Raw genomic sequence first — 23,810 nt, 5'->3', positions numbered from 1 at the left:
TGCATATCATTTTCCTTTGTAATAGCTGTATGAGGGCTTGTATTTTTGTGGGACAGGTCGTAGCTTTCTATGACACTTCATTTAAAGGCAAGATCGTGAAGGGAAAAAAAAAAAAAAAAAAAAGTGCAATTCCACCACACCATGGTTTTTTGGGTTTTGGTTGTACAGAGTTCACTGTGCAGCAAGAATGACCCGGCAACATGATTCTCCAAGTCAGTACAATTATGGTGATCCTAAAGGTATCTAGAGATACAGATAAATAGTCCTAGGGTGCATGGTGTGGGCTCAGGAACTGTTGACTCCATACAGGAAAGATGATGACCATATTACTTAGAGATATACAGGTGCATCTCACAAAATTAGAATATCAGAAAGTGAATTTCAGTTCTTCAATACAGAAAGTGAATCCCAAAAGTCATTATCTCAGTAAATTAGAATACTTTATAACACCAGCTTGATAAATAATTTTAAAATCCAAAAATGTAGGCCTACTGAAATGTATGTTCAGTAAATGCACTCAATACTTGGTCGGGGCTCCTTTTCCATCAATGCGGCGTGGCATGGAGGTGATCAGCCTGTGGCACTGCTGAGGGGTTATGGAAGCCCAGGTTGCTTTGATAGCAGCCTTCAGCTCATCTCATGTCTGGTGTCTCTCATCTTCCTCTTGACAATTGCCCATAGATTCTCTATGGGGTTAAGGTCATGCGAGTTTTCTGGCCAATCAAGCACAGTGATAAATTTATAATAAATTTATTAACTGTATTTCTATAGCGCCGACATATTCCGCAGCACTTTACATTTCAGAGGGGACTTGTACAGATGATAGACATTACAGCATAACAATAATCACATAGATCATAACATAAGAGGAAAGAGGGCCCTGCTCGCAAGCTTACAGTCTATGAGGAAAGAGGTAGACACGAAAGGTGGGTGGTAACAATTGCCCTGATTGTGTCTGTTCTGTTACACACTTAACATTATGGCTGGTCCAAACAGAGGGCTAATAGATGCATAAAGCATGTGGGAACATGATGCGGGGAACCTGGTTATGGTAAAACTTTTGGCTGTGCCACACAGGGATAGTTAGGTTAGTGTGTTGAGGCGGTAGGCCAGTCTGAATAAATGCGTTTTCAGGGCACGCTTAAATTATCTACCAATGTCCTTTTTTTTGGGACGCCTAATCTTTTGCTTCTAGCAACTAAGATTTTAGAATTAGGTCCAATTTTTTGTGTTGTGTTTGTATAATGAATGTTTTTAAAACAGGAAATCGTGTTAGTCATTTTTAATTGAATATTCTTCCACCCAGAGAGCTTTCAAAGCACCTATTTGAGGTTTTTTCAAAATTAGGATCATAAGCCGAATTATTTAAAATCACAGTTCTGTGATCACAAAGTTATTAGAACTATTGTTTATACTTGAAGGAAGTTATATAATGCAATGGCATTGATGTAGATTTACCAAGGCCAGAGTTATATTCGAGTGAAATTGCGGTCCAATTTTTGGGACATTGGCAGAATGCACTATTTTCGATGTTTTTTTTTACATGGAAATTTTTGTTTGATTCGCTAGTTTTTATACATAACCTAAAATCATTTACAACTGATATGGCAGGCAAAGGTCTTTTAGTTTTATTTCTTCCTTCTTACCAGGTAGCCTGGAAATCCCTCACCCCTCCACCCCCCTTCCTCAGTACCTTTCTGACTATATATGCTTTGTGAAACCTGATATCTCAGCTGTACTGGAGACACTCAGGAGAACAGACCCTGTAAATTGCTGTCTTGTCAGACATTGTTTACGATCACATCACAGTATATAAGGTTGGTATTTTATGTTTTTATTCATCACAATTGTGTATTTAGCTTGTTTTATGAATGGATAGTGAAATGTATATATATTTATCTATAGTTTTCTAAATGTTACTATACTAATTTTTGTTGTATCAGCAGTAAGAACATGGCTTATCGATATAAAAAAGGACTTACTGTTGATGAAATACTAGGTTATCTTGAGGAATTAGATGACCAAGAAGAGGAAATTTCTGATGTTGAAGTAGTGATTGTGCCCCCTGACCCTGATGAGGCAACTGATGAGGAAGATTTTCAGGAAAATGAGCTTCTTGCTCATGAATTGAATGATGTAGCAGGAACTTTGGAGGTATTGCACACTTCAACAGAAATTGAAGAGGATCCTGAGGTGGCATCAACTGAGAATTTACCATCCACCTCAGCAGGAACTTCAAGTACCAGTAGCAGAAAACGACCAAGGAATCAAAATTCAAAACCAGTTGTGAGCAAGAAAAAAAAAAAATGCAATAGAATTACTACAATGTGCAGCAACTCCAAAATGGAAAAAATGTCAACCAACATATGAAAGCAGTGCGGACCAGGATACATCCGAAATAAGCTACATTTGTGACCTTTTAGAAAATAAAAATGAAGTTGAAGTATTTGAAGAGTTTTTTACCATGATGTTATGGATATTATTTTGACCCAAAGCATGCCATATGCAAACCAAAAAAATAAACCTTCCTTTTCCATCAGCGAGGAAGAATTACAAGTTTTCTTAGGCATATTATTACTGTCTGGATATCATTCTCTCCCCCAAGAGGACATGTACTGGGAACAAGCTCAAGATGTGGGAGTTCCATTGGTGTACAAAGCAATGTCAAAGAACCGTTTTAGGGAAATTAAAAAATATATACACCTAAATCACAATTCTAAAATTGACAAGTCTGACATTTTGTACAAAGTTAGATTATTCTTTGAAGTACTGGGGAAAGAATTCCTGAAATTTGGTGTATTCCACCAGGAACTTTCCTTAGATGAAATGATGGTCCGCTACTATGGCAAACACCCTACAAAAATGTACATGTGAGGTAAGCCAATAAAATGCAGCTACAAAATTTGGTGTCTGCAGTTCCAATGGCTACCTCTACAAATGTGTGCCATACTGTGGTAAGTCTGACAAAGAGGAAGGACCGTTCGGCTTGAGAGTAATTTCACAACTTACAAATGTAATTCCTAAATCCCAGTCATTCAGTTACAAGTTATTTTTTGACAATTTCTTTACAAGTATTGATGCTCTGGTGATGCTGAAAAACAAAAACATCCAAGATACTGGCACTATGAGAGAAAAATCGCACAAAACAGTGTCCTCTTATGCCAAGCAAGGAGATTGAAAAACAAAAGGAAAGAGGATTTTGTGATTACCGGTGTGCTAAAGCAAATAACATTCTTGTGGTGAAATGGAAGGATAATAAGGTTGTCACGTTCGGCACGAACTTCAGCACAACAGAGCCTTTGTCAACAGCTCCTAGGTACTCTCAAAAACAGAAAAACATGTCCAAATCTCAATGCCGCTGATGGTTCAGGAATATAGTTCCCACATGGGGGGAGTTGATTTATTGGACAAACAAATCTCCCTGTACCGTGTTAGAATCCGTTCCAAAAAGGGGTGGTGGCCCCTTTTCACTCAAATGATAGACATTGCCATTGTCAAAACCTGGAGGGCGCATCAAAAGGCAAATCCAGAAGAAAGTGTGCCACTGCTAAGTGTAAGGCGGAGGACTGCATTGGCCTATCTAAGCAAAAGCACACAATCAACCCCAAAGCGATGTGAATCTCAACGGAGTAAACTATTAGGTGGCCGAGTTAGTGATGACGTCAGATTTGATCCTGGTAATCATTTGATAGAGCCAATTGCTACACAAAGAAGGTGTGCTTTATGTAAGAAAAAAACAACCAGAATTTGCAAACGGTGTGAAGTTCCCCTTCATGCTAAGTGTTTTGCTGTATTCCATTCCCCTGAGTTATTTGGAGAATTTTGTAATATAATATTTTGAAAAAAGTGCAGAAACATATTGTTTGCATAATTGTTTGTAAGCAAAAAAATAGAGTTGAATAAGTTCTATCTTTTCTGAGTTTTTGCTATCACTTTCTGCCAATGTCCCAAAATTGGGACGCCCTTTTCTGAAAAATCCGTACTTGTAAAAAATTTGGCAAATTATGTTTCTGATTCATTAGGATTAAAAATATTAAAAATCTGTCATTTATAAAAAAAATTAAGAAAATTGCTAATTTGGCAAGTAATGGGTTAAAATTGTAGGGATTGGGGACTACTCGTATTGACCTGGGAAGTGCATTCCAAAGATTTGGCGCAGCACGTGTATAGTCTTGGAGACGGGAGTGGGAGGTTCTGATTATCGGGGATGCCAACCTCAGGTCATCAGCAGAACGGAGGGCACGGGTAGGGTGGTATACTGAAACGAGGGAGGAGATGTAGGGTGGTGCTGAGCCATGGAGGGCTTTGTGGGTGAGGGTAATAAGTTTGTACTGGATTCTGGAGTGGATGGGTAGCCAGTGTAAGGACTGGCACAAGGTAGAGGCATCGTTGTACAGTTGTTTGTAAACCAAGTATTGGTACTTTTGGCAGTGTGGACAGGTGCCAAGTCCTGCTGGAGAATGAAATTTCCAACTTCAAAAAGCTTGTCAGCAGAGGGAAGCATGAAGTGCTCTGAAATTTCCTGGTAGACGGCTGCGCTGACTTTGGTCTTGATAAAACACAGTGGACCTACACCAGCAGATGACATGGCTCCCCAAACCATCACTGATTGTGGAAACTCCACACTAGACCTCAAGCAGCTTGGATTGTATGCCTCTCCACTCTTCCTCCAGACTCTGGGACCTTGATTTCCAAGGACTAATATGTGGTGTAGGTCCACTGTGTTTTATCAAGACCAAAGTCAGCGCAGCCATCTACCAGGAAATTTTAGAGCACTTCATGCTTCTCTGCCGACAAGCTTTTTGGAGTTGGAAATTGCATTCTCCAGCAGGACTTGGCACCTGTCCACACTGCCAAAAGTACCAATACCTGGTTTACAAACAGTATCACTGTGCTTGATTGGCCAGCAAACTTGCCTGACCTTAACCCCATAGAGAATCTATGGGGTATTGTCAAGAGGAAAATGAGAGACACCAGACCCAACAATGCAGATCTTTTTCAGGATCTGGTGGTCAAGGATGTGGAGGCATTAGTCTACCAGACACAGAATAAGAATCTATCAGCAGCACAATTTAAAACCGTGAAGGAAATGCAGTCATGGGATGATCTTTTTTCGAAAAGCTGATAAAGGGTGGCAATATAGTGTTGTTAGAAAAGGAATACTATATTTGTGAAGGGTTATCCCAATTAAGTAATTTGGATACATATTTACCATTAGATTATAATCCAATTCCTAAATTTAAAGATAAGCCAAAGATCTTCTTTTTTTTTTTCTCAAAAAGTTGCGAATGGTGTTTTGACTAAAAAGGAAGCGCAGAAATTCCCAGATTACCCCGAGATTCCACACTGGTACAGCATTCCGAAAATCCATTTCCCCAACCCCCAGGATGTCCCATTGTGTCTGGGAAAAATTCTGTTACCGAACCATTGTCGCAGTATCTAGATTGGCTTTTAAAAAAAACAGCTTTTGTCTCGGATTCCTTGTTTTGTGAAAGATTCAGGCGATTTTTTGTTGGCCTTGGAGTCGACTGAGTGGCAACCTAATTTTGCCTTAACATCTATAGAAAAAAAACACCGGACTTTATTTCTTGAAGGTTTACATTTCGTTTTGACACAATTTTAAAATCAACGGCACTTGCAGAAGGTCGGTACCGCTATGGGTACGCCTGTAGCTTGTGTTTTTTTGCCAACTTGTTTCTAGCGGTATTTGAAGAAAACCGGATTACTTACCGGTAATACTCTTTTGTAGAGTCCACGACAGCACCCACTGAGAGAGGGGATCCGCCCCAGGAACAGGAAACCTACAGAGATAAATGGGGGGGTCCCCCTCGCTCCCTCAGTTTGTATTACCGAGAACAACGGAGGAACCGCCATACATGTTTTAGTCATTTTGTTTGGGCGATTCATATATCTTACCCATATAGCCTTTAGATTCGCCAAGTTTAATCATATATTAAATTCTAATTACAATCTCCACCACCAAGGAGACCCATGTGTGAAAAATTTTTACGGGGGGGAAGTGAGCGGGTGCTGTCGTGGACTCTACAAAAGAGTATTACCGGTAAGTAATCCGGTTTTTCCTCTTCGCCACGACAGCACCTACTGACAGATTTCCAGAGATAATCACTTGGGAGGGCACACCGTGCCAAGGACAGATCTACCAAAGGTCAAATCCTCTGTAGAGGACAAATCTAGTCTATAGTGACTATAGAAGGTAGATGGAGAAGACCAGGTTGCAGCCTTACATATTTGTTCAATTGGGACGTTTGCCCTCTCGGCCCAGGAGGATGATATGGCTCTAGTAGAGTGCGCCTTAATCCCCAGCGGAGGTTCTTCTCCTTTGGCCAAATATGCCATTGTGATCGCATCTCTGATCCACCTGGATAATGTGCCTGTTGTGACTCCAGACCCCTTTCTGCTGCCTTGGAAGGAGACAAAAAGACCTACTCTGCCTCCAGGGACTGGTCCTATCAAGGTAGGCTAGTACCGCTCTTCTTACATCTAAGGTGTGATATTTCACCTCGTCCTGGTTTGACGGGTTCTCATAGAAGGAGGGTAGGCATATCTCCTGAGACCTATGAAATTTAGTTGCCCGTTTGGGAAGGTAGGACGGGTCTGTCTTCAAAATCAGTCTGTCTCGTGTTATTGACAGGAACGGAGCGTCTACTGATAGAGCATGAAGATCACTTACTCTTCTAGCTGACACTAAAGCTACTAATGTAGCAGTTTTTAATGAGAGGCACTTCACTGATGCCGAGCTTATGGGCTCAAACGGGGCCTGAGTAAAAGGCATCCAAAACCAGAGTAAGGTTCCATGCCGGAAGCCGAGGAATATGCACCGGTTCTGACCGTTGACAAGCTGAAACAAAACGGTTTACCCATCTATTTGCTGCCACGTTATAGTTAAATAGGGCTCCTAGGGCCGATATATGGACCCTTAGAGTATTAACTGAGAGGCCCAATTCTCGGCCTCTTTGAAGAAACTCTAAGATGGGCGTAATGGGTACTTCACCGGCTAGCTCTGCTGGGTGAAAGGCCAGGAATTTCCTCCACACCTTAGCGTATATTCTTGTAGTAGACTCTTTCCTACTTTGTAGCAGGGTATTAATTAGGTTTTCCGAAAAGCCCTTCTGCTTCAATAGTTCCCTTTCAAATTCCAGGCCGCTAGGTGTAGGGCTTTGGCCTGTGGATGGTAGCAGGGTCCCTGTGAGAGAAGATCCTGGTGCAGCGGCAGGATCCACGGGTCGGTTATGGACATGGCTCTCAGCCATGAAAACCACGGCCTTTTGGGCCAAAACGGGGCTATCAAGATGACCCTCGCCCTCTCTTGTCTTGTCTTATTTTCCCGATTACCGTTGGAAGTAGAACCATTGGAGGGAAGGCATAGGCTAGCCGGAATGCCCAGGGTGCTTGGAGGGCATCTAGAATGTCTGGGTTGTCTGACCTGTAGAGCGAAGCGAACCTCTTTACGAGTCTGTTGGCTCTGGTAGCAAACAGGTCTATTTCCGGTCTGCCCCATTCTGTCGCTATCGTCTCGAAGACGTGCCTGCTGAGGACCCACTCGCCCTGATATAGGACCTGGCGACTGAGATAGTCTGCTTGAAAGTTGTCTACTCCTCTTATGTGGAGTGCCGACAAGGAGTGAGGATGTACCTCGGCTATCTCTAGGATCTCTTCCGCGATAGACATCAACGGTCCCGACCGCGTACCTCCCTGTCGGTTTATATAGACCACTGCGGTGGTATTGTCTGTCTGGATTCTCACGTGGGTTTCTCTTAACTGCGGGAGAAATTGAGATATCGCATAGTAAATTGCTTTTAGCTCCTTTACATTAGAGGAGGTTTCTATCTCATGTTTACTCCACCGGCCTTGTATCATGTGCTCCTCCAGGTGGGCCCCCCAGCCCCAGGGGCTAGCATCTGTGGTGAGCACCTTGGAGGGAGTTACCCACCATTGCACTCCCTTAGACAAATTGGTAGGATTTAACCACCACTTTAGGGATTTAACAACTTCTGGCGATAGGGACATCCTCCCTTCCAACCGCCCCTGCAGTCTGTTTCCTGCAGAATAGCCCACTGTAGTGTTCTAGAGTGGAACTGGGCCCATTGCACCGCTGGGATGCACGATATCAGGGACCACAGCAAAGACATACCCTGTCTCAATGATATTACGGGTCTTCCTGTAGTATTCCGTATCTTATTGATTATGGCCACTGCTTTAGCGTCTGGCAGAAAGCACTTCTGACTTACAGAATCTACTTGCAGGCCTAGGAACCTCTGACAGGTAACTGGTTCTAGTCTGGACTTCTCCCAGTTGATTAGCCATCCTAGCGTTTGTAGGGATGAGATAATCTCGGCCATTCTTGTTTTGCACTGAGAAAAAGAATTCCCCACTACGAGCAGGTCGTCCAAGTAAGGGACCACTAGTGTGTCATTCAGCCTTACATACGACATCACTTCCAGCATCAATTTGGTAAATACCTGAGGAGCCATGGATAGCCCGAATGGCATTGCCACAAACTGGAAATGTTGAATCCGACCCTTGAACCAGACCGCTACCCGCAGGAACTTCTGGTGCTCTTGGTATATGGGTAGATGGTAATAGGCATCCTTTAGGTCCAAAACTGCCATGTAACACCTGGGAAACAAAAGTTTTATTGCAGAATTTATTGACTCCATCTTAAATGGTCTCAGCCTTAAGAAGGTATTAAGCTTCTTTAAATTTATTATGGTCCTAAAAAAGCCATCTGGTTTTGGGACTAAAAATAGAGAATAAAAGCCCATTCCTTCTTCGTCCCATGGGACCTCTATTAGGACCTGTTTAGTTAGTAATACTGCAATCTCCATCTCCAGTGCTTCCTGCTGTATCTGGGACCTTATGGGAGTCAATAGGAAGAAGTTCGGTGGATGCCGAACAAATTCTAGTTTTAGGCCTGATGAGACGATATCAATGGCCCATGGGTTTGATGTTACCTTCCCCCATTGGTGGCTGAATTCCAGTAGTCTGCCACCTACCGGTGTACTGGTATTAGCGGAACCTGTCTCCTCTGAAGGGACGCTTCCCGAATAGATTGCCCCTCTGTTTGGGGTCCTTATTTGCCCAGCGGTCCTGGGGTTTAAAGTCCTTCTTTTTGCCAAACGGCGGCTTTCTGTAGGACCTCCTATTGAAGGGAATATACGGGTTAGGAAAACCTTTTTTCTCTCGCCCGCTTTTGTTAAAATCTCGTCCAGTTCCGTGCCAAATAGGTACTTACCCTGGCAGGGTATAGCACACAGTTTAGTTTTTGTCTGCATGTCCCCTTTCCACCCCTTCAACCATAAGGCCCGCCGGCCTGCATTGGTTAGCCCCGCTGCTCTAGCCGATAAACGGAGAGAGTCCGCCGAGGAATCGGAGAGGAAGGCCGCTGCTCCTTTAATGAGGGGCAGAGAGGACAGGAGTTTATTCCTGGCCACTCCGTTTTTAATATTGTCCTCTAGGTCATTTAGCCATACCAACATTAATCTTGCTGTGCAAGTGGCTGCTATTGCGGGCTTAAAAGCTGCCGCACATGCTTCCCAGGATCGTTTAAGGAGTGTATCGGTCTTACGATCTGATGAGTCGGCCAAAGTTCCTGAATCCTCTACCGGCAGGGAGGATCTACGAGAGGTAGAGGCCACCGCCGCATCCACTTTGGGGGCTCTCGACCAAGCTGTCAATTCCTCATCGTCAAACGGATATTTACGCTTTGACGTTAAGGGGAGGAAGGTTTTCTGCCCCTGTTTTCCCACTCCCTTTTCACCAGCTCTTTTATAGCTGGGACCACTGGGAATGCTCGGACCTTTCTACGGGAAATGCCTGCAAACATTATGTCTTGTGGAGTCTTGGGGTCCTTACTCTCAGGTAGCCCCATGGTATTTCGGACAGATTTAACTAAGTTACTGACGCTGTCCGTAGGGAAACACGCCTGCTCCTCGTCCTCTGAGGAAGGGTATCCCTGGGATCTATCAGAGTCTAGCTCCCCGGATTCTGATGGCGACCTTGACGCCTGCGAAGTTCCTCCTCTTGGTGAACTTATCTGTCTCACGGAGGAGTGACCCCCCAGACTACTGGTGCTGCCCAAGGCCCGTAACTCTTCCCTAATTATCGCTCGGATATCCTCTTTCTTCCGTGAGGATTCCTCCTGTAAGGCCTCCTCAATACACGCTTGGCATAATCTTTTAGGGTGGCCGTCTGGGAGGGGCTGAGAACATAAGGCACTCTCTATTTTTCGCCTTCTCTGTTCTTTTGGCCTAAAAAGGGGGTATGGACCAGAAAAAAGAAGGCCATCAGCTATTTAATCTGACTAAAAACACTCACCCGTGAGTCTCGTCAGCAAACTACCGGCTGCGGGGTCCGCGCCTCAAGCTGAGGCGAGGCGTGGGATGATTTCTTCTTCCGTTTTTTCTCCAGGGGCTCAATTTGCCTGGAAGGTCCACTAGATTCCTTCCTGGAGCTGTCACTTCTTCTGGTGCTGCTGCTTCTCCTAGTAGCACCGCTTTGTCTGCTGCCATGTGGGGATTCCACTGGCTGACTTAGCGGGAGCGAAGCTGGGTCATCTATGGATGACATGACTGCGCACTGGCGCTGCCTCCGTGGCTTCCTTTTAGAACCTTACCACACTTTTTTTTTCCCCCCCGTCCTCCATTTTTCCCCTCTTTTTTTTTTAGCCCCTTCTGCGCATGCGCGGGCGTTCTCTCGCGAGCGCCGCCTCCTGCACTGATCCTGGAAGTCTTCCATACCCTTACTTCCGGGTTGCCTGCCTGGGAGCGCCGCTGGAAGCGCTGATGCCGTGGCCCCGACAGTGACACCACGCACACGGCCCACACGTTAGCCCCTGCAGGTATGACCTCCGGTAGCGCTGCCTGGCACAAACGCTCAGGCTCTTCTGTTTCTCTCGGGGGAGGGGGGGGGGGGGGCGCGGCCACCATCCATGATATGCCTAATGGCATTGTGTAATGCGTTCGTCCCCCTCCTGGGGGGGGGGGGGGGGGGATATACGCCTCTGTCCCCTCAGTGAGCCTTGGCACTTTCTTACCTCCGGCCTCACCTGCATTACCAGCTCTGGGGGGGGAACCATCACCTCTCCGCCCGACGCTGCCTCCAGTCCTGGGGCCCCTGCTGCTCATATTATGCACGCAGGCGGCTACCAGACCAGGTATCCTCTTCTGCGGGTTCCTTCCTAGGAACAGGAAACCAAACTGAGGGAGCAAGGGGGACCGCCCCATTTATCTCTCTGTAGGTTTCCTGTTCCTGGGGCGGATCCCCTCTCTCAGTGGGTGCTGTCGTGGCGAAGAGGAAAAAAATACATTACCAATGCTGTGAATCCGTTTTTGAAACACATTCGGTGTTTGCAAAGATTTGTGGATGACATTTTCATCATTTGGGATGGTTTGGAAGTGGATTTTAAGGATTTCGTTTTGTATTTCAATAACTCCAATACTGAAAATATGCACTTCACTTCTTGTTTTGGTTGTGAAAATTTGGAATTTTTAGACATTATCGTTATTTTAAGGGATGGCTCTATTGTCACGCAGGTTCATCGAAAATCAACTGCTACAAATTCTATGTTGCATTTTAGTTCAGCACATCCTTATTATACTAAGCTTCCCTTACAGAAAAATGTGGAGGTTGCGGAAAATCAATAATGACATCATATTTGAACAACAATTGAAGGATTTGAAGTTGGGTTTTTTGGATAGAGACCATCCCTTGTCGTTATTAGATGAAGCGGCAGAACGTATTGCTAATTTGTCAGAATACCACTATGCACTCTGGGTGTGGTGGAAGATGAAAAGGCAGGGTAACTGACGAAAGAGTGTAACTCCGAAACGTGCGTCGGGGCACGTTTTATCAGCACTTTATTTCTCTGCTGGCTCATCAGGTAAATTGGCCTTTTAATCGTGTAGTGTTTCACTGAATCACTGATGGTCATTCACTGGCTATTTGTTAGCACTATCACAATTTAACTTTAATGCAAATATTGCTCACAGTGATTAGTATTATTTGCACAATTGCACTTTTTTTCTGTGGTTGTTTACTTTATGGCAATATATTTACCTGTTATTAATTGAGCTAGTTTATCATGGCTATTGGGAAAGCTTTAACCCCTTCCTGACATCAGACGTACTATCCCGTCCATGGGACCGGGCCCCTATGCCCATGGACGGGATAGTACGTCTAGCGCGATCAGCGGCGCCCACGTGGTGAGCGCCGCTGATTATCACAGCTGACACCCGGCACTATGTGTCAGGGGCGGTCACAGACCACCCCCGACACGTTGATCGCGGTGTACCGGGAGTTAAAGGGAAGCATCGGCAGGGAGGGGGCTCCCTCCGTGCTTCCCTGAGCCCCCCACGGCAGCGCAATGTGCAGCGCTGCTGCGGGGGACTCCTTTCCTCCAGGCCCCCGGATCCAAGATGGCGACGGGGGCCGACGGGGGCCTGGAGGAAGCTGGCTTCCTCAGTGCCTGCAAAGCGCAGGCATGAGGAAGCCTTGTGCACTGCCTGTGACAGATTGCTGATCTGTCACAGCGATCTGTGATGTGACAGATCAGCGATCTGTCACAGGACAGTGATGTCCCACCTGGGACTATGTAATAAAGTAAAAAAAAAAAAAATTAAAAAAAGTAAAAATTAAAAAAAAAAAAAAAAAAAAAAAAGCCAAATAAATTAGTTAAAAAAAAAAAAAAAAAAGCCAAATAAATTAGTTAAAAAAAAAAAAAAAAAAAAAAAAAAAAAAAAAAAATATTCCCCAATAAATTCATTTTTTGAAAATAAAAAAAACCCAAAACAATAACAGTACACATATTAGGTATCGCCGCGTCCGTAACGACCCGCCCTATAAAACTGTCCCATTAGTTAACCCCTTTAGCGAACCCCTAAAAAATTAAAAAACGAAGCAAAAAAATAATGATTTATTATCATACCGCCAAACAAAAAGTGTAATAACGCGCGATCAAAAAGACGCATATAAATATCCATGGTACCGCTGAAAACGTCATCTTGTCCCGCAAAAAACGAGCCGCCACACAGCATCATCAGCGAAAAAAAAAAAAAAGTTATAGCTCACAGAATAAAGCGATGCAAAAATAATTATTTTTTATATAAAATAGTTTTCATTGCATAAAAGCGCCAAAACATAAAAAAACGACCTAAATGAGGTATCGCTGTAACCGTACTGACCCGAAGAATAAAACCGCTTTATCAATTTTACCGCACGCGGAACGGTGTAAACGCACTCCCCCAAAAGAAATTCATGAAACGCTGGTTTTTGTTCATTCTGCGTCCCAAAAATCGGAATAAAAAGCGATCAAAAGATGTCACGTGCCCGAAAATGGTACCAATAAAAACGTCAACTCGTCCCGCAAAAAATAAGACCTCACATGACTCGGTGGGTCAAAATACGGAAAAATTATAGCTCTCAATATGTGGTGATGCAAAAACTTTTAACAATAAAAAGCGTCTTTTAGCGTGCGACAGCTGCCAAAAATAAAAACCGCCATAAATAGTAAATCAAACCCCCCGTTATCACCCCCTTAGTTAGGGAAAAATAATAAAATTAAAAAAATGTATTTCCATTTTTCCATTAGGGCTAGGGTTAGGGCTAGGGTTAGGGCTGAGATTAGGGTTAGAGGTGTGTTGGGGTTCGGGTTGGAGTTAGAATTGGGGGTTTCCACTGTTTGGGCACATCAGGGGCTCTCCAAATGCAACATTGCGTCTGATCTCAATTCCAGCCAATTCTGAGTTGAAAAAGTCCTATGGTGCTCCTTCCCTTCCAAGCTCTGCCATGCGCCCAAACAGTGTTTTACCCCCACATGTAGGGTATCAGCCTACTCAGGACAAATTGCAAAACAATTTTTTGGGTCCAATTTCTCCTGTTACCCTTAGGAAAATAAAAAATTGGGGGCAAAAATATCATTTTTGTGGAAAAAAATGATTTTTTTTATTTTCACGTCCGAGCGTTATAAACTTCTGTGAAGCACTTGGGGGTTCAAAGTGCTCACCACACATCTAGATAAGTTCCGTGGGCGGGTCTAGTGTCCAAAATGGGGTCATGTATGGGTGTTTCCACTGTTTAGGTACATTAGGGGCTCTCCAAAGGCAACATGACACCCGCAGACCATTCCATCAAAGTCTGCATTCCAAAACGTCACTACTTCCCTTCCGAGCCCTGACGTGTGTCCATACAGTAGTTTTCTCCCACATATGGGGTGTCAGCTTACTCAGGACAAATTGGACAACAACTTTTGGGGTTCAATTTCTCCTGTTACCCTTGGGAAAATAAAAAAATTGGGGAATAATTGATCATGTTTGTGGAAAAAATACGATTTTTTTATTTTCATGCCCTGGCATTATAAACTTCTGTGAAGCCCTTGGGGGTTCAAAGTTCTCACCACACATCTAGATAAGTTCCTTAGGGGGTCTAGTTTCCAAAATGGTGTCATTTGTGGGGGGGGTTTCCACTGTTTTGGTACATCAGGGGTTTTCCAATCGCGACATGATGTCCGATCTCAATTCCAGCCAAAAACGTCAAATGGCGCTGCTTCCCTTCCGAGCTCTGCCATGCGCCCAAATAGTGGTTTACCCCCACATGTGGGGTATTAGCATACTCAGGACAAATTGCACAATAACTTTTAGGGTCCTGTTACCCTTGGGAAAATAAAAATTGGGGTGAAAAGATAGTTTTTGTGGAAAAAAGATGATTTTTTAATTGTACCACTGTACGTTATAAACTTCTGTAAAGCCCTTGTGGGTTCAAAGTTCTCACCACATATCTAGATAAGTTCCTTGGGGGGGTCTAGTTTCCAAAATGGGGTCACTTGTAGGGGGTTTCCACTGTTTAGGTACATCAGGGACTCTCCAAACGTGACATGGCGTCCGATCTGAATTCCAGCCAATTTTGCATTGAAAAAGTCAAACGGCGCTCCTTCCATTCTGAGCTCTGCCATGCGCCGAAACAGTCGTTCCCCCCCCACAAATCAGGTATCAGCGTACTCAGGACAAATTGCACAATAACTTTTGCAGTCCAATTTCTCCTGTTACCCTTGGTAAAATAAAGAAATTGAACCTGAAGTATTTTTTTTGTGAAAAAAAGTTAGATGTTCATTTTTTTTTTAAATATTCAAAAAAATTCCTGTGACGCACCTAAAGGGTTAATAAACTTCTTGAATGTGGTTTTGAGCACCTTAAGGGGTGCAGTTTTTAGAATGGTGTCACTTTTGGGTATTTTCTATCATATAGACCCCTCAAAGTGGCTTCAAATGTGATGTGGTCCTAAAAATAAAATGGTGTTGTAAAAATGAGAAATCGCTGGTCAACTTTTAACCCTTATAACTTCCTAACAGAAAAAAAATTTTGGTTCCAAAATTGTGCTGATGTAAAGTAAACATGTGGGAAATGTTAGTTATCAAGTTTTTTGTGTGCCGTATCTCTGTGATTTAAGGGCATAAAAATTCAAAGTTGGAAAATTGCGAAATTGTCAAAATTTTTGCCAAATTTCCGTTTTTTTCACAAATAAACGCAAGTTATTTGAATGAAATTTTACCACTAACATGAAGTACAATATGTCACGAGAAAACAATGTCAGAATCACCGGGATCCATAGAAGCGTTCCAGAGTTATGACCTCATAAAGGGACAGTGGTCAGAATTGTAAAAATTGGCTCGGTCATGAACGTGCAAACCACCCTTGGGGGTGAAGGGGTTAATATATAGCTTATTTACTATATGAGACCATGTATAAAGTTTGTACTAATTGTTGCGCCATTATTATTGATATTCTATGTTTTATTATTTATTTTTTTATCTATAAAAAAAAAATATATATATATATATATATATATATATATATATATATATATATATATATATATATATTTTTTTTTTTTTTTCATTGATGCCTACCCTGCCTTTTCATCTTCCACCACACCCAGAGTGCTTAGTGGTATTTATACCGGATGCTCTGCCATCCATTCATTCCAGAGGGGTTTGGTATTTTAAATGTGTATCCAATTATATTTATTTTGATAAAATAAATCACTGTTTTTTCCCCCTACTGGTTAACTTCTAATTTGTCAGAAGCAGATATTTTGAGAACAAGTGTTAATAATAGTCGTAATAAGGGTGATAAAACGGATGCGGTCCAGGGCAAGCGGTTTATTTTTTGTTTCAAACATAGCCCTCTTCACAGAGCTGTTCATGCGTCAATTAGGAAGAATTGGCATGTGTTGAAAGCAGATAAAAGATTTGAATAAATTGTGTCAAATTAAACCTCAATTTGCCTACAAAAGGACCAATAACCTCACTGATCTCCTGGTGCAAAATCAGATTTCAAAACCGCATAATTGGCTAACAGCGAATCCTCCAAAAGGGAACTTTAAATGTGGGGATTGTAGTTTTTGTCATTTGCATATGACTGGGAATTTACAGGTCGGTCACATTCAGTATATGGTACGTGATCTAACTACATGCAAAACCAAGTTCGTAGTTTACATCGTGTTCTGTCCATGATTTTTCTTTTACATTGGAAAGACGATAAGACCTTTATTCATGCGTTTTCGTAACATTTTCGTTCTATTTCAACAGGAAAGGGGTCTTTAAGGTTGATAAAACATATACAGGAGAAGCATGAAATCAATCCACAATGTTTGCGCTTTGCAGGTTTGGAAGTGGTCAAGTATCCACCGTGCGTTGGAGATCACAACAAATTACTTCCGAGACGTGAAGCAAAATGGATTATTAAGGCAAATGCGCAAGGTCCATTGGGACTAAAAAAAAAAAATTGTGATAAAATGTATTTTTTGCAATCAGCGATTTATGTATACAATTACGGTTGTCTTTTTATGCTTGTTTTTACATTTGATATGTTGTTTTTGGTATGCCAATTTTGTAAGTCGTGGCCTTTATAAGGAAAGGACGTAATTTGCACACCTGGACCCGTGGAAGCGTGTGTAACGCGAAACGGCCGTCATCCTGCTCTGTTCACTGCATGCCTGCACGTACCTAGCCAGATTTAAACCTTGTCCATATCACTGATGGCTTAATAAAGGACTGTGGTTTTTTAAACTCATCCAGTGAGTGCTGAATTTTTCTCTTCTTGGATGCTGGATTCTTGTATATGTATTATCTTGCAAGCACCGTTTAACTGGTTTTGAAACACCGATGTGTTGTGGACTCAGAGGGATCTGTCTCCACTAGCGAGTAGTTTTTCTTCTAATTTTTTTTTTATACATTTCAATAGGCCAACATTTTGTATTTTAAAATAATTTTTTTCAAGCTGGTGTTATAAAGTATTCTAATTTACTGAGATAATGACTTTTGGCTTTTCATTGGCTGTAAAGGCCCTTTTACATTTAGCGATGCACCAGCGATACGACCCGGTCAGGATCGCTGGTGCATCGCTAAATGATCGCTAGTGAGCTGTCACACAGGAAGATCTCACAGCGATGCAGCGGACGATACTCACCTTTCACACATAGCGATCCAGACGTCCTCCCGCCCGCGTCCAGCGTCACTCGTCTCACACAGCAGGAAGTAGACGACGAGAAATGGAGCCGCGCTATCAGCGATGGACAGCGGGGGAGCCGGTCAGAGGCAAGTATCACATAGCGATATCGCTATAACGTCACAAAATCAGTGACATTTTAGAGATATTGCTAGAGATATCGCTATGTGTAAAACCCCCTTAAGTCAACCATCAACATTAACAGACAAACACTTGAAATAGATCACTCTGTGTGTAATGACTCTATAGGAGTTTCACTTTTTGTATTGAAGAACTGAAATAAAAACTTTTTGATGACATTCTAATTTTGTGAGCATACATACACTGCTCAAAAAAAAAATAAAAGGGAACACTAAAATACCACATCCTAGATATCGCTGAATGAAATATTCTAGTTGCAAGTTTTTATTCATTGCATAGTGGAATGTGTTCAGAACAATAAAACATAATCAATGTAAATCAAAATGAATATCCCATGAGGTCTGGATTTGGAATGATACTCAAAATCAAAGTGGATAATCAAATTCCAGGCTGATTCAACTTCAGTGGAATTGCCTCATGACAAGGAAAAGATGCTCACTATTGTATGTGGCCTCCGCGTGCCTGTATGACCTCCCTACTGTACAACGCCTGGGCATGCTCCTGATGAGGTTGCAGATGGTCTCCTGAGGGATCTCCTCCCAGACCGGGACAAAAGCATCTGCCAACTCCTGGACAGTCTATGGTGCAACGTGACGTTGGTGGATGGAGCGAGACATGTCCCCCCAGATGTGGTCAATCGGATTCAGGTCTGGGGAACAGGCAGGCCAGTCCATAGCTTCAATGCCTTCATCTTGCAGGAACTGCTGACACTCCAGACACATGAGGTCTGGCATTGTCCTGCATTAGGAGGAACCCATGGCCAATCGCACCAGCATATGGTCTCACAAGGGGTCTGAGGTTCTCATCTCCGTAACTAATGGCAGTCAGGCTACCTCTGGCGAGCACATGGGGGGGTTGTACAGCCCTCCAAAGAAATGTCACCCTACACCATTACTGACCCACTGCCAAACCGGTCATGCTGAAGGATGCTGCAGGCAGCAGATCGCTCTCCACGGTGTCTCCAGACTCTGTCATGTCTGTCACATGTGCTCAGTGTGAACCAGATTTCATCTGTGAAGAGCACAGGGCGCCAGTGGCGAATTTGACAATCCTGATGTTCTGTGGCAAATGCCAAGCATCCTGCACAGTGTTGGGCTGTGAGCACAACCCCCATCTGTGGACGTCAGGCCCTCAGACCATCCTCATGGAGTCGGTTTCTAACCGTTTGTGCAGACACATGCACATTTGTGGCCTGCTGGAGGTCATCTTGCAGGGCTCTGGCAGTGCTCCTCCTTGCACAAAGGCGGAGGTAGCGGTCCTGCTGCTGGGTTGTTGCCCTCCTACAGCCCCCCCCCCCCCCACACTTCTCCTGGTGTACTGGTCTGTCACCTGGTAGCACCTCCAGCCTCTGGACACTACGCTGACAGACACCGCAAACCTTCTTGCCACAGCTCACATTGATGTGCCATCCTGGATGAGCTTCACTACCTGAGCCACTTGTGTGAGTTGTAGAGTTCATCTCATGCTACCACGAGTGTGAAAGCAGAACCAACACTCAAAAGTGACCAAAACATCAGCCAGAAAGCATTGGTACTGAGATGTGGTCCCCGCCTGCAGAACCACTCCTTTATTGAGGGTATCTTGATAATTGCCAATAATTTCCATCTGTTGTCTATTCCATTTGCACAACAGCATGTGAAATTGATTGTCAATCAATGTTGCTTCCTAAGTAGACAGTTTGATTTCACAGAAGTTTGATTTACTTGGAGTTATATTCTGTTGTTTAAGTGTTCCCTTTATTTTTTGAGCAGTGTATATAATTAGTCGTCATCTTCCCTGTATGGAGTGAACAGTTCCTGAGCCCATACCATGCACCCCAGGGCTGTATAGTCCGAGTTGTAGAGTCAGAGTAAAATGGACCGACTCAGACTCCCAAGATATATAATAATTTGGGAACGTTATGAAGTGTCCTATTTTAGTGAAGAGGAATCTGCATTATGCAAAGAGGTTGAGAACACAACTTTAGGTACACTTGTCTATGCCAGGTCCGGCAATGTCAGCTTACATACAATAAATCTGCACAATAACTATAAATTACATTACCGTGCGAACAGAGCTGCCTGTAAAGATCCGGGAGCAGAATTGAAGGTGGAAGCTGAAGAAACAGGTAAAGCTCCTGCAAAATGTGCACTTTCAGGAGGTACCAAGCTTTGGAAGACTTCTGCAGAGATGGGTGTTGGAGAAGACTTACAAGGAGCTGTACTCCTTTATCAACCTACAATGCAGAAAGGAAAGTTAGAGTTAAAGGAAATCTGTCATCAGGTTGTTGCTAAGAAATCTGACAGCAGCATGAGGTAGGGAAAGAGACCCCGATTCCGGTGATCACAAAAAAAAATAAAATAAAAATAATTTCTCTGCTGCAGAGCTCAGTTGTTGAGCTGTGTACACATTACAGCTTTGTGTACATTGTATAGTGACAGCGAGCTGCTAATCAGTGCTGGGGCCGAGGTTGGACTAGGAGGCACGAGGACAGTTGTCCTCTAGTGATAATCTCCTGCTGATAAAACACTGAAACAGCAACACATAGCCCAGTAAGAGACATCACTAATCAAGGTCTCAGACCCTACAACATGCTGCTCTCAAACACAGCAAAACCCTAGTAACAGATTCCTTTTAATTGGGCTGAAGGACATTAATTACAGGTTTAACATTTTTACTGAAAAGACATAAAAGGTAAAATGTGATTACCAGCACACTATATTAGTAAGGAGGATGGCAATCACCCAGTGTACCTGGTTCGTCACCCTAAAAAGATGACTCTGATGCAGTTGAAACCAGCAGGTAGTCAATATATAGACTTCAGAGGAATTGTCTGCTTGCAGCAGAGTCGCTTCTGCCTCCTGAAGGGTGACCTAAGAAAATAAGATTACCATATATAAGAGCAGGTAAAGAGTTCGATACAGCAACCACAAAAGAACGACATGCAGGACTGTGACCACGGACAGCAATTCACCTTTCAGCAGGAGAGCCAGTAAGCATGCTCTCCCAGGAACATTACCAGAGGAAAACATCCCCCTCATATACAATACTGATGGGTGGGAAGTAGAAGATTAATAGGGTCAGGTGGGTCTTCATACACCCATCAAGGAAAAGGATTCAGATAAGGTGCATAATCCAGCAACTAGCGAGGGGCATTTTCAGGCCTCTAAACGTTAAAACTGAGTCTTAATGTCCCAAGAAATAAATCAGAATGTAATAAATAGTGTAATATCAGTGGGTCACCAGAAACTGAGAAGGTTGGTAGACATCAGAATGGAGCTGTAGGAAGTGTGGTGAGAATATAAAATTTTTTTCCAGAATAGACGCATGTGACGTTAAAGGCGACATGTCACCAGATCAAAAAGGTGCCAGTTTTCACTCTTATTCCCCTGCCCCCGACTATGTCGCCAGCTTTAGAGATGTTGGAGTTATCTTTCAGTGCCAGTTTTATTGTCTTTACTCAGGGGACGTGGCTCACAGGGTAAGAATGAAGAGCAGCCTAAAGAAACGCCCCAGAGAAAGCTGCGAGTGACGCCCCTTAGGAGGAGAAGGCCATAAAAGAAGAGCGCCAAATAAAAAGGCACATATCTTGAACTGTACAGAGAATTAGAAGAAAAAGCCGGATTACTTACCGGTAATGCTCTTTTAATGAGTCCACGACAGCACCCACTGGAGGTATCGGATCCGCCCATTTGGAACAGGAAACCCTACAGGAAAGATAAAAGGGGCGGTCCGCCTTTCCTCCTCAGTTTTACGTTTCAGAGTACCAGAAGGACCGCCAAGGATTAGGCAATGTTCTCTTATTTTAACATCTTTCTTATCCATTATTTGGTTAATATACTTTAACTATTGATATCCTTAGGGGGGGAAGTGAGCGGGTGCTGTCGTGGACTCATTAAAAGAGCATTACCGGTAAGTAATCCGGCTTTTTACTCTTCGCCACGACAGCACCCACTGGAGAGATTCCAGAGACCATCACCTGGGTGGGACCACCGTGCCAAGGATAGTCCTGCCAAAGCTTAAGTCAGAGGTTGATGAAAGATCAAGTCTGTAGTGGTTATAGAAGGTAGAAGGGGATGACCAAACTGCCGCCTTACATATAGTTTCAATCGGAACATCTCCCTTTTCCGCCCAAGAGGTTGCCATTGCCCTGGTGGAATGCGCCCTGATGTTCCCTGGAGGATCTTCGTTTTTTGCGGAGTAGGCTAAACGAATGGCCTCTCTGATCCACCGGGAAATGGTGCTCTTCGTGACTCCATACCCCTTCTTACAGGCCTGAAATGAAACAAATAGGGCCCTACTCTGCCTCCAACTGTTGGACCTCTCAATACATTTTAGGACAGTTCTTTTGACGTCCAGAGTATGGAACTTCTGCTCTTCCGGAGTAGAGGGATTTTTATAGAAGGTTGGGAGGAGTATCTCCTGAGATCTATGGTATTTTGTTGCCACTTTTGGCAGGTAGGCAGGGTCTGGTTTTAATACCAATCTGTCTTGGTATTCTTGGAAAAAAGGTGGATCTATTGACAAGGCCTGGATATCACCCACTCTTCTAGCTGAGGTCAGTGATACTAAGAGGGCCATTTTAAGTGCTAAGTATTTGAAGGGTATTGTGTCGATCGGCTCAAAGGGGTCTACCGTTAGGGCGTCTAAGACCAGATTTAGATCCCATGTAGGGACGGAGGGTATGTGGATTGGAGCTATTCGTTCACATGCTGTAATGAAACGAGTTATCCACTTGTTGCCTGCTATATTATGGCCATATAGTGCTCCTAATGCCGATATTTGTACTCTCAGTGTATTTACTGCTAAGCCTAAGTCTTTCCCCTTCTGCAGAAATTCCAAGATTGGGATTATCGGAACTTCTGCTGTATGAGGTACTGTATGGAATTGAAGAAATTTTTTCCATATTCTAGTGTAAATTTGGGTTGTGGACTGTTTTCTACTTTGTAGTAATTAAGGACTCCGAGAATCCTCTTGTCCTCAATAACTGCCTCTCAAATTCCACGCCGTCAAGTGCAAGCTGAGGGGCCTTGGGAGAGTAGATTGGCAGTCGGAAGGATCCAAGGATCTGTTATTGACATAATCTGCAGCCACAAAAACCACGGTCTTTTTGGCCAGAACGGTGCTATTAAGATTATTCTTGCTTTGTCGTCTCTGATCTTCCGAATTACTTGAGGTAGGAGGATCAATGGAGGGAACGCATACGCCAGGCTGAAATTCCATGGAGCTAGAAAGGCGTCCAGTATGTCTGGGTGATCTGACGGAGATAGGGAGGCAAATGTTTTTATCTGCCTGTTCTCCTTTGTGGCGAAAAGGTCCACCTCAGGTTGTCCCCATGAGGCTACTATGTCCCTGAAGACCTTCTGATTGAGGCACCACTCTCCTTGTCGTAGAGTGTGTCGGCTTAGGAAGTCTGCCTTTTGTTTGCTCTCGCCTCTGATATGAAGGGCCGAGAGGGACAAAAAATAGTTTTCTGCTAAGTTTAAAATTCTTGCCGCTGAAGACATCAGAGTCTCTGATCGAGTTCCTCCTTGTCTGTTTATATATGCCACTGTGGTGGTGTTGTCCGATAGGATCCTTACATGCTTCTGTTGGAGCTGCGGAAGGAAGTTGTATAGAGCATAGAACACTGCAGTCAGTTCTTTTAAATTAGATGAGTAATCGCATTCCTCTTTACTCCACCTTCCCTGATGAAACCCATTCTCCATGTGGGCTCCCCAGCCCTGGGGACTGGCATCGGTGGTTACGATACAGGATGGAACTATAACCCATGGAACTCCTGAACATAAATGGTCATCGTCTAACCACCACTCTAGGGAAGTCAAGACTTCTTGTGACAGGGTTATTTTGCTCTGCAAATGACCACTATGTCGCTTATCCTCTTGGAGGATCTGGTGTTGTAGCGTACGGACATGGTACTGGGCCCACCGGACTGCCGGGGTGCAAGAATTTAGTGATCCTAATAGTGACATTGCTCCTCTCAAGGATACACGTGGTTTATCTATAGCGGCTTGTATTTTTTGTTTTGTGAGGGTGATTTTTACCTGAGGTAGTAGACATCTCTGGGTCAAGGAATCTAGTTGAAATCCTAGAAATGTCTGGAGAGATTGCGGATCGAGTCTGGACTTTTGGATATTGATGATCCAGCCAAGGCTCTGAAAAGAGGAGATT

The 23,810-nt window shown here is 43.6% G+C and overlaps 1 protein-coding gene across 1 annotated transcript in view; it reads right to left on the bottom strand.

Annotated features, from left to right (window-relative positions):
• The window catches only part of ESPL1 (extra spindle pole bodies like 1, separase), a 112,803-nt gene that overhangs the window by 73,400 nt on the left and 15,593 nt on the right, over positions 1-23,810 (bottom strand). Inside the window, exons 13-14 of the mRNA XM_073546193.1 lie at positions 20,393-20,512; positions 19,704-19,875 (exon numbers count right to left, since the gene is read on the bottom strand). Of these exons, the coding sequence (XP_073402294.1) occupies positions 19,704-19,875; positions 20,393-20,512 (292 nt within the window). The remainder of the gene's footprint in view (positions 1-19,703; positions 19,876-20,392; positions 20,513-23,810) is intronic.

Source organism: Dendrobates tinctorius, unplaced genomic scaffold (assembly GCF_039654945.1).
Source record: "Dendrobates tinctorius isolate UK_male_01 unplaced genomic scaffold, ASM3965494v1 ptg000145l, whole genome shotgun sequence".
Taxonomy (NCBI): Eukaryota; Metazoa; Chordata; class Amphibia; order Anura; family Dendrobatidae; genus Dendrobates; species Dendrobates tinctorius.
This window is presented reverse-complemented; position numbering and strand designations above follow the sequence as displayed.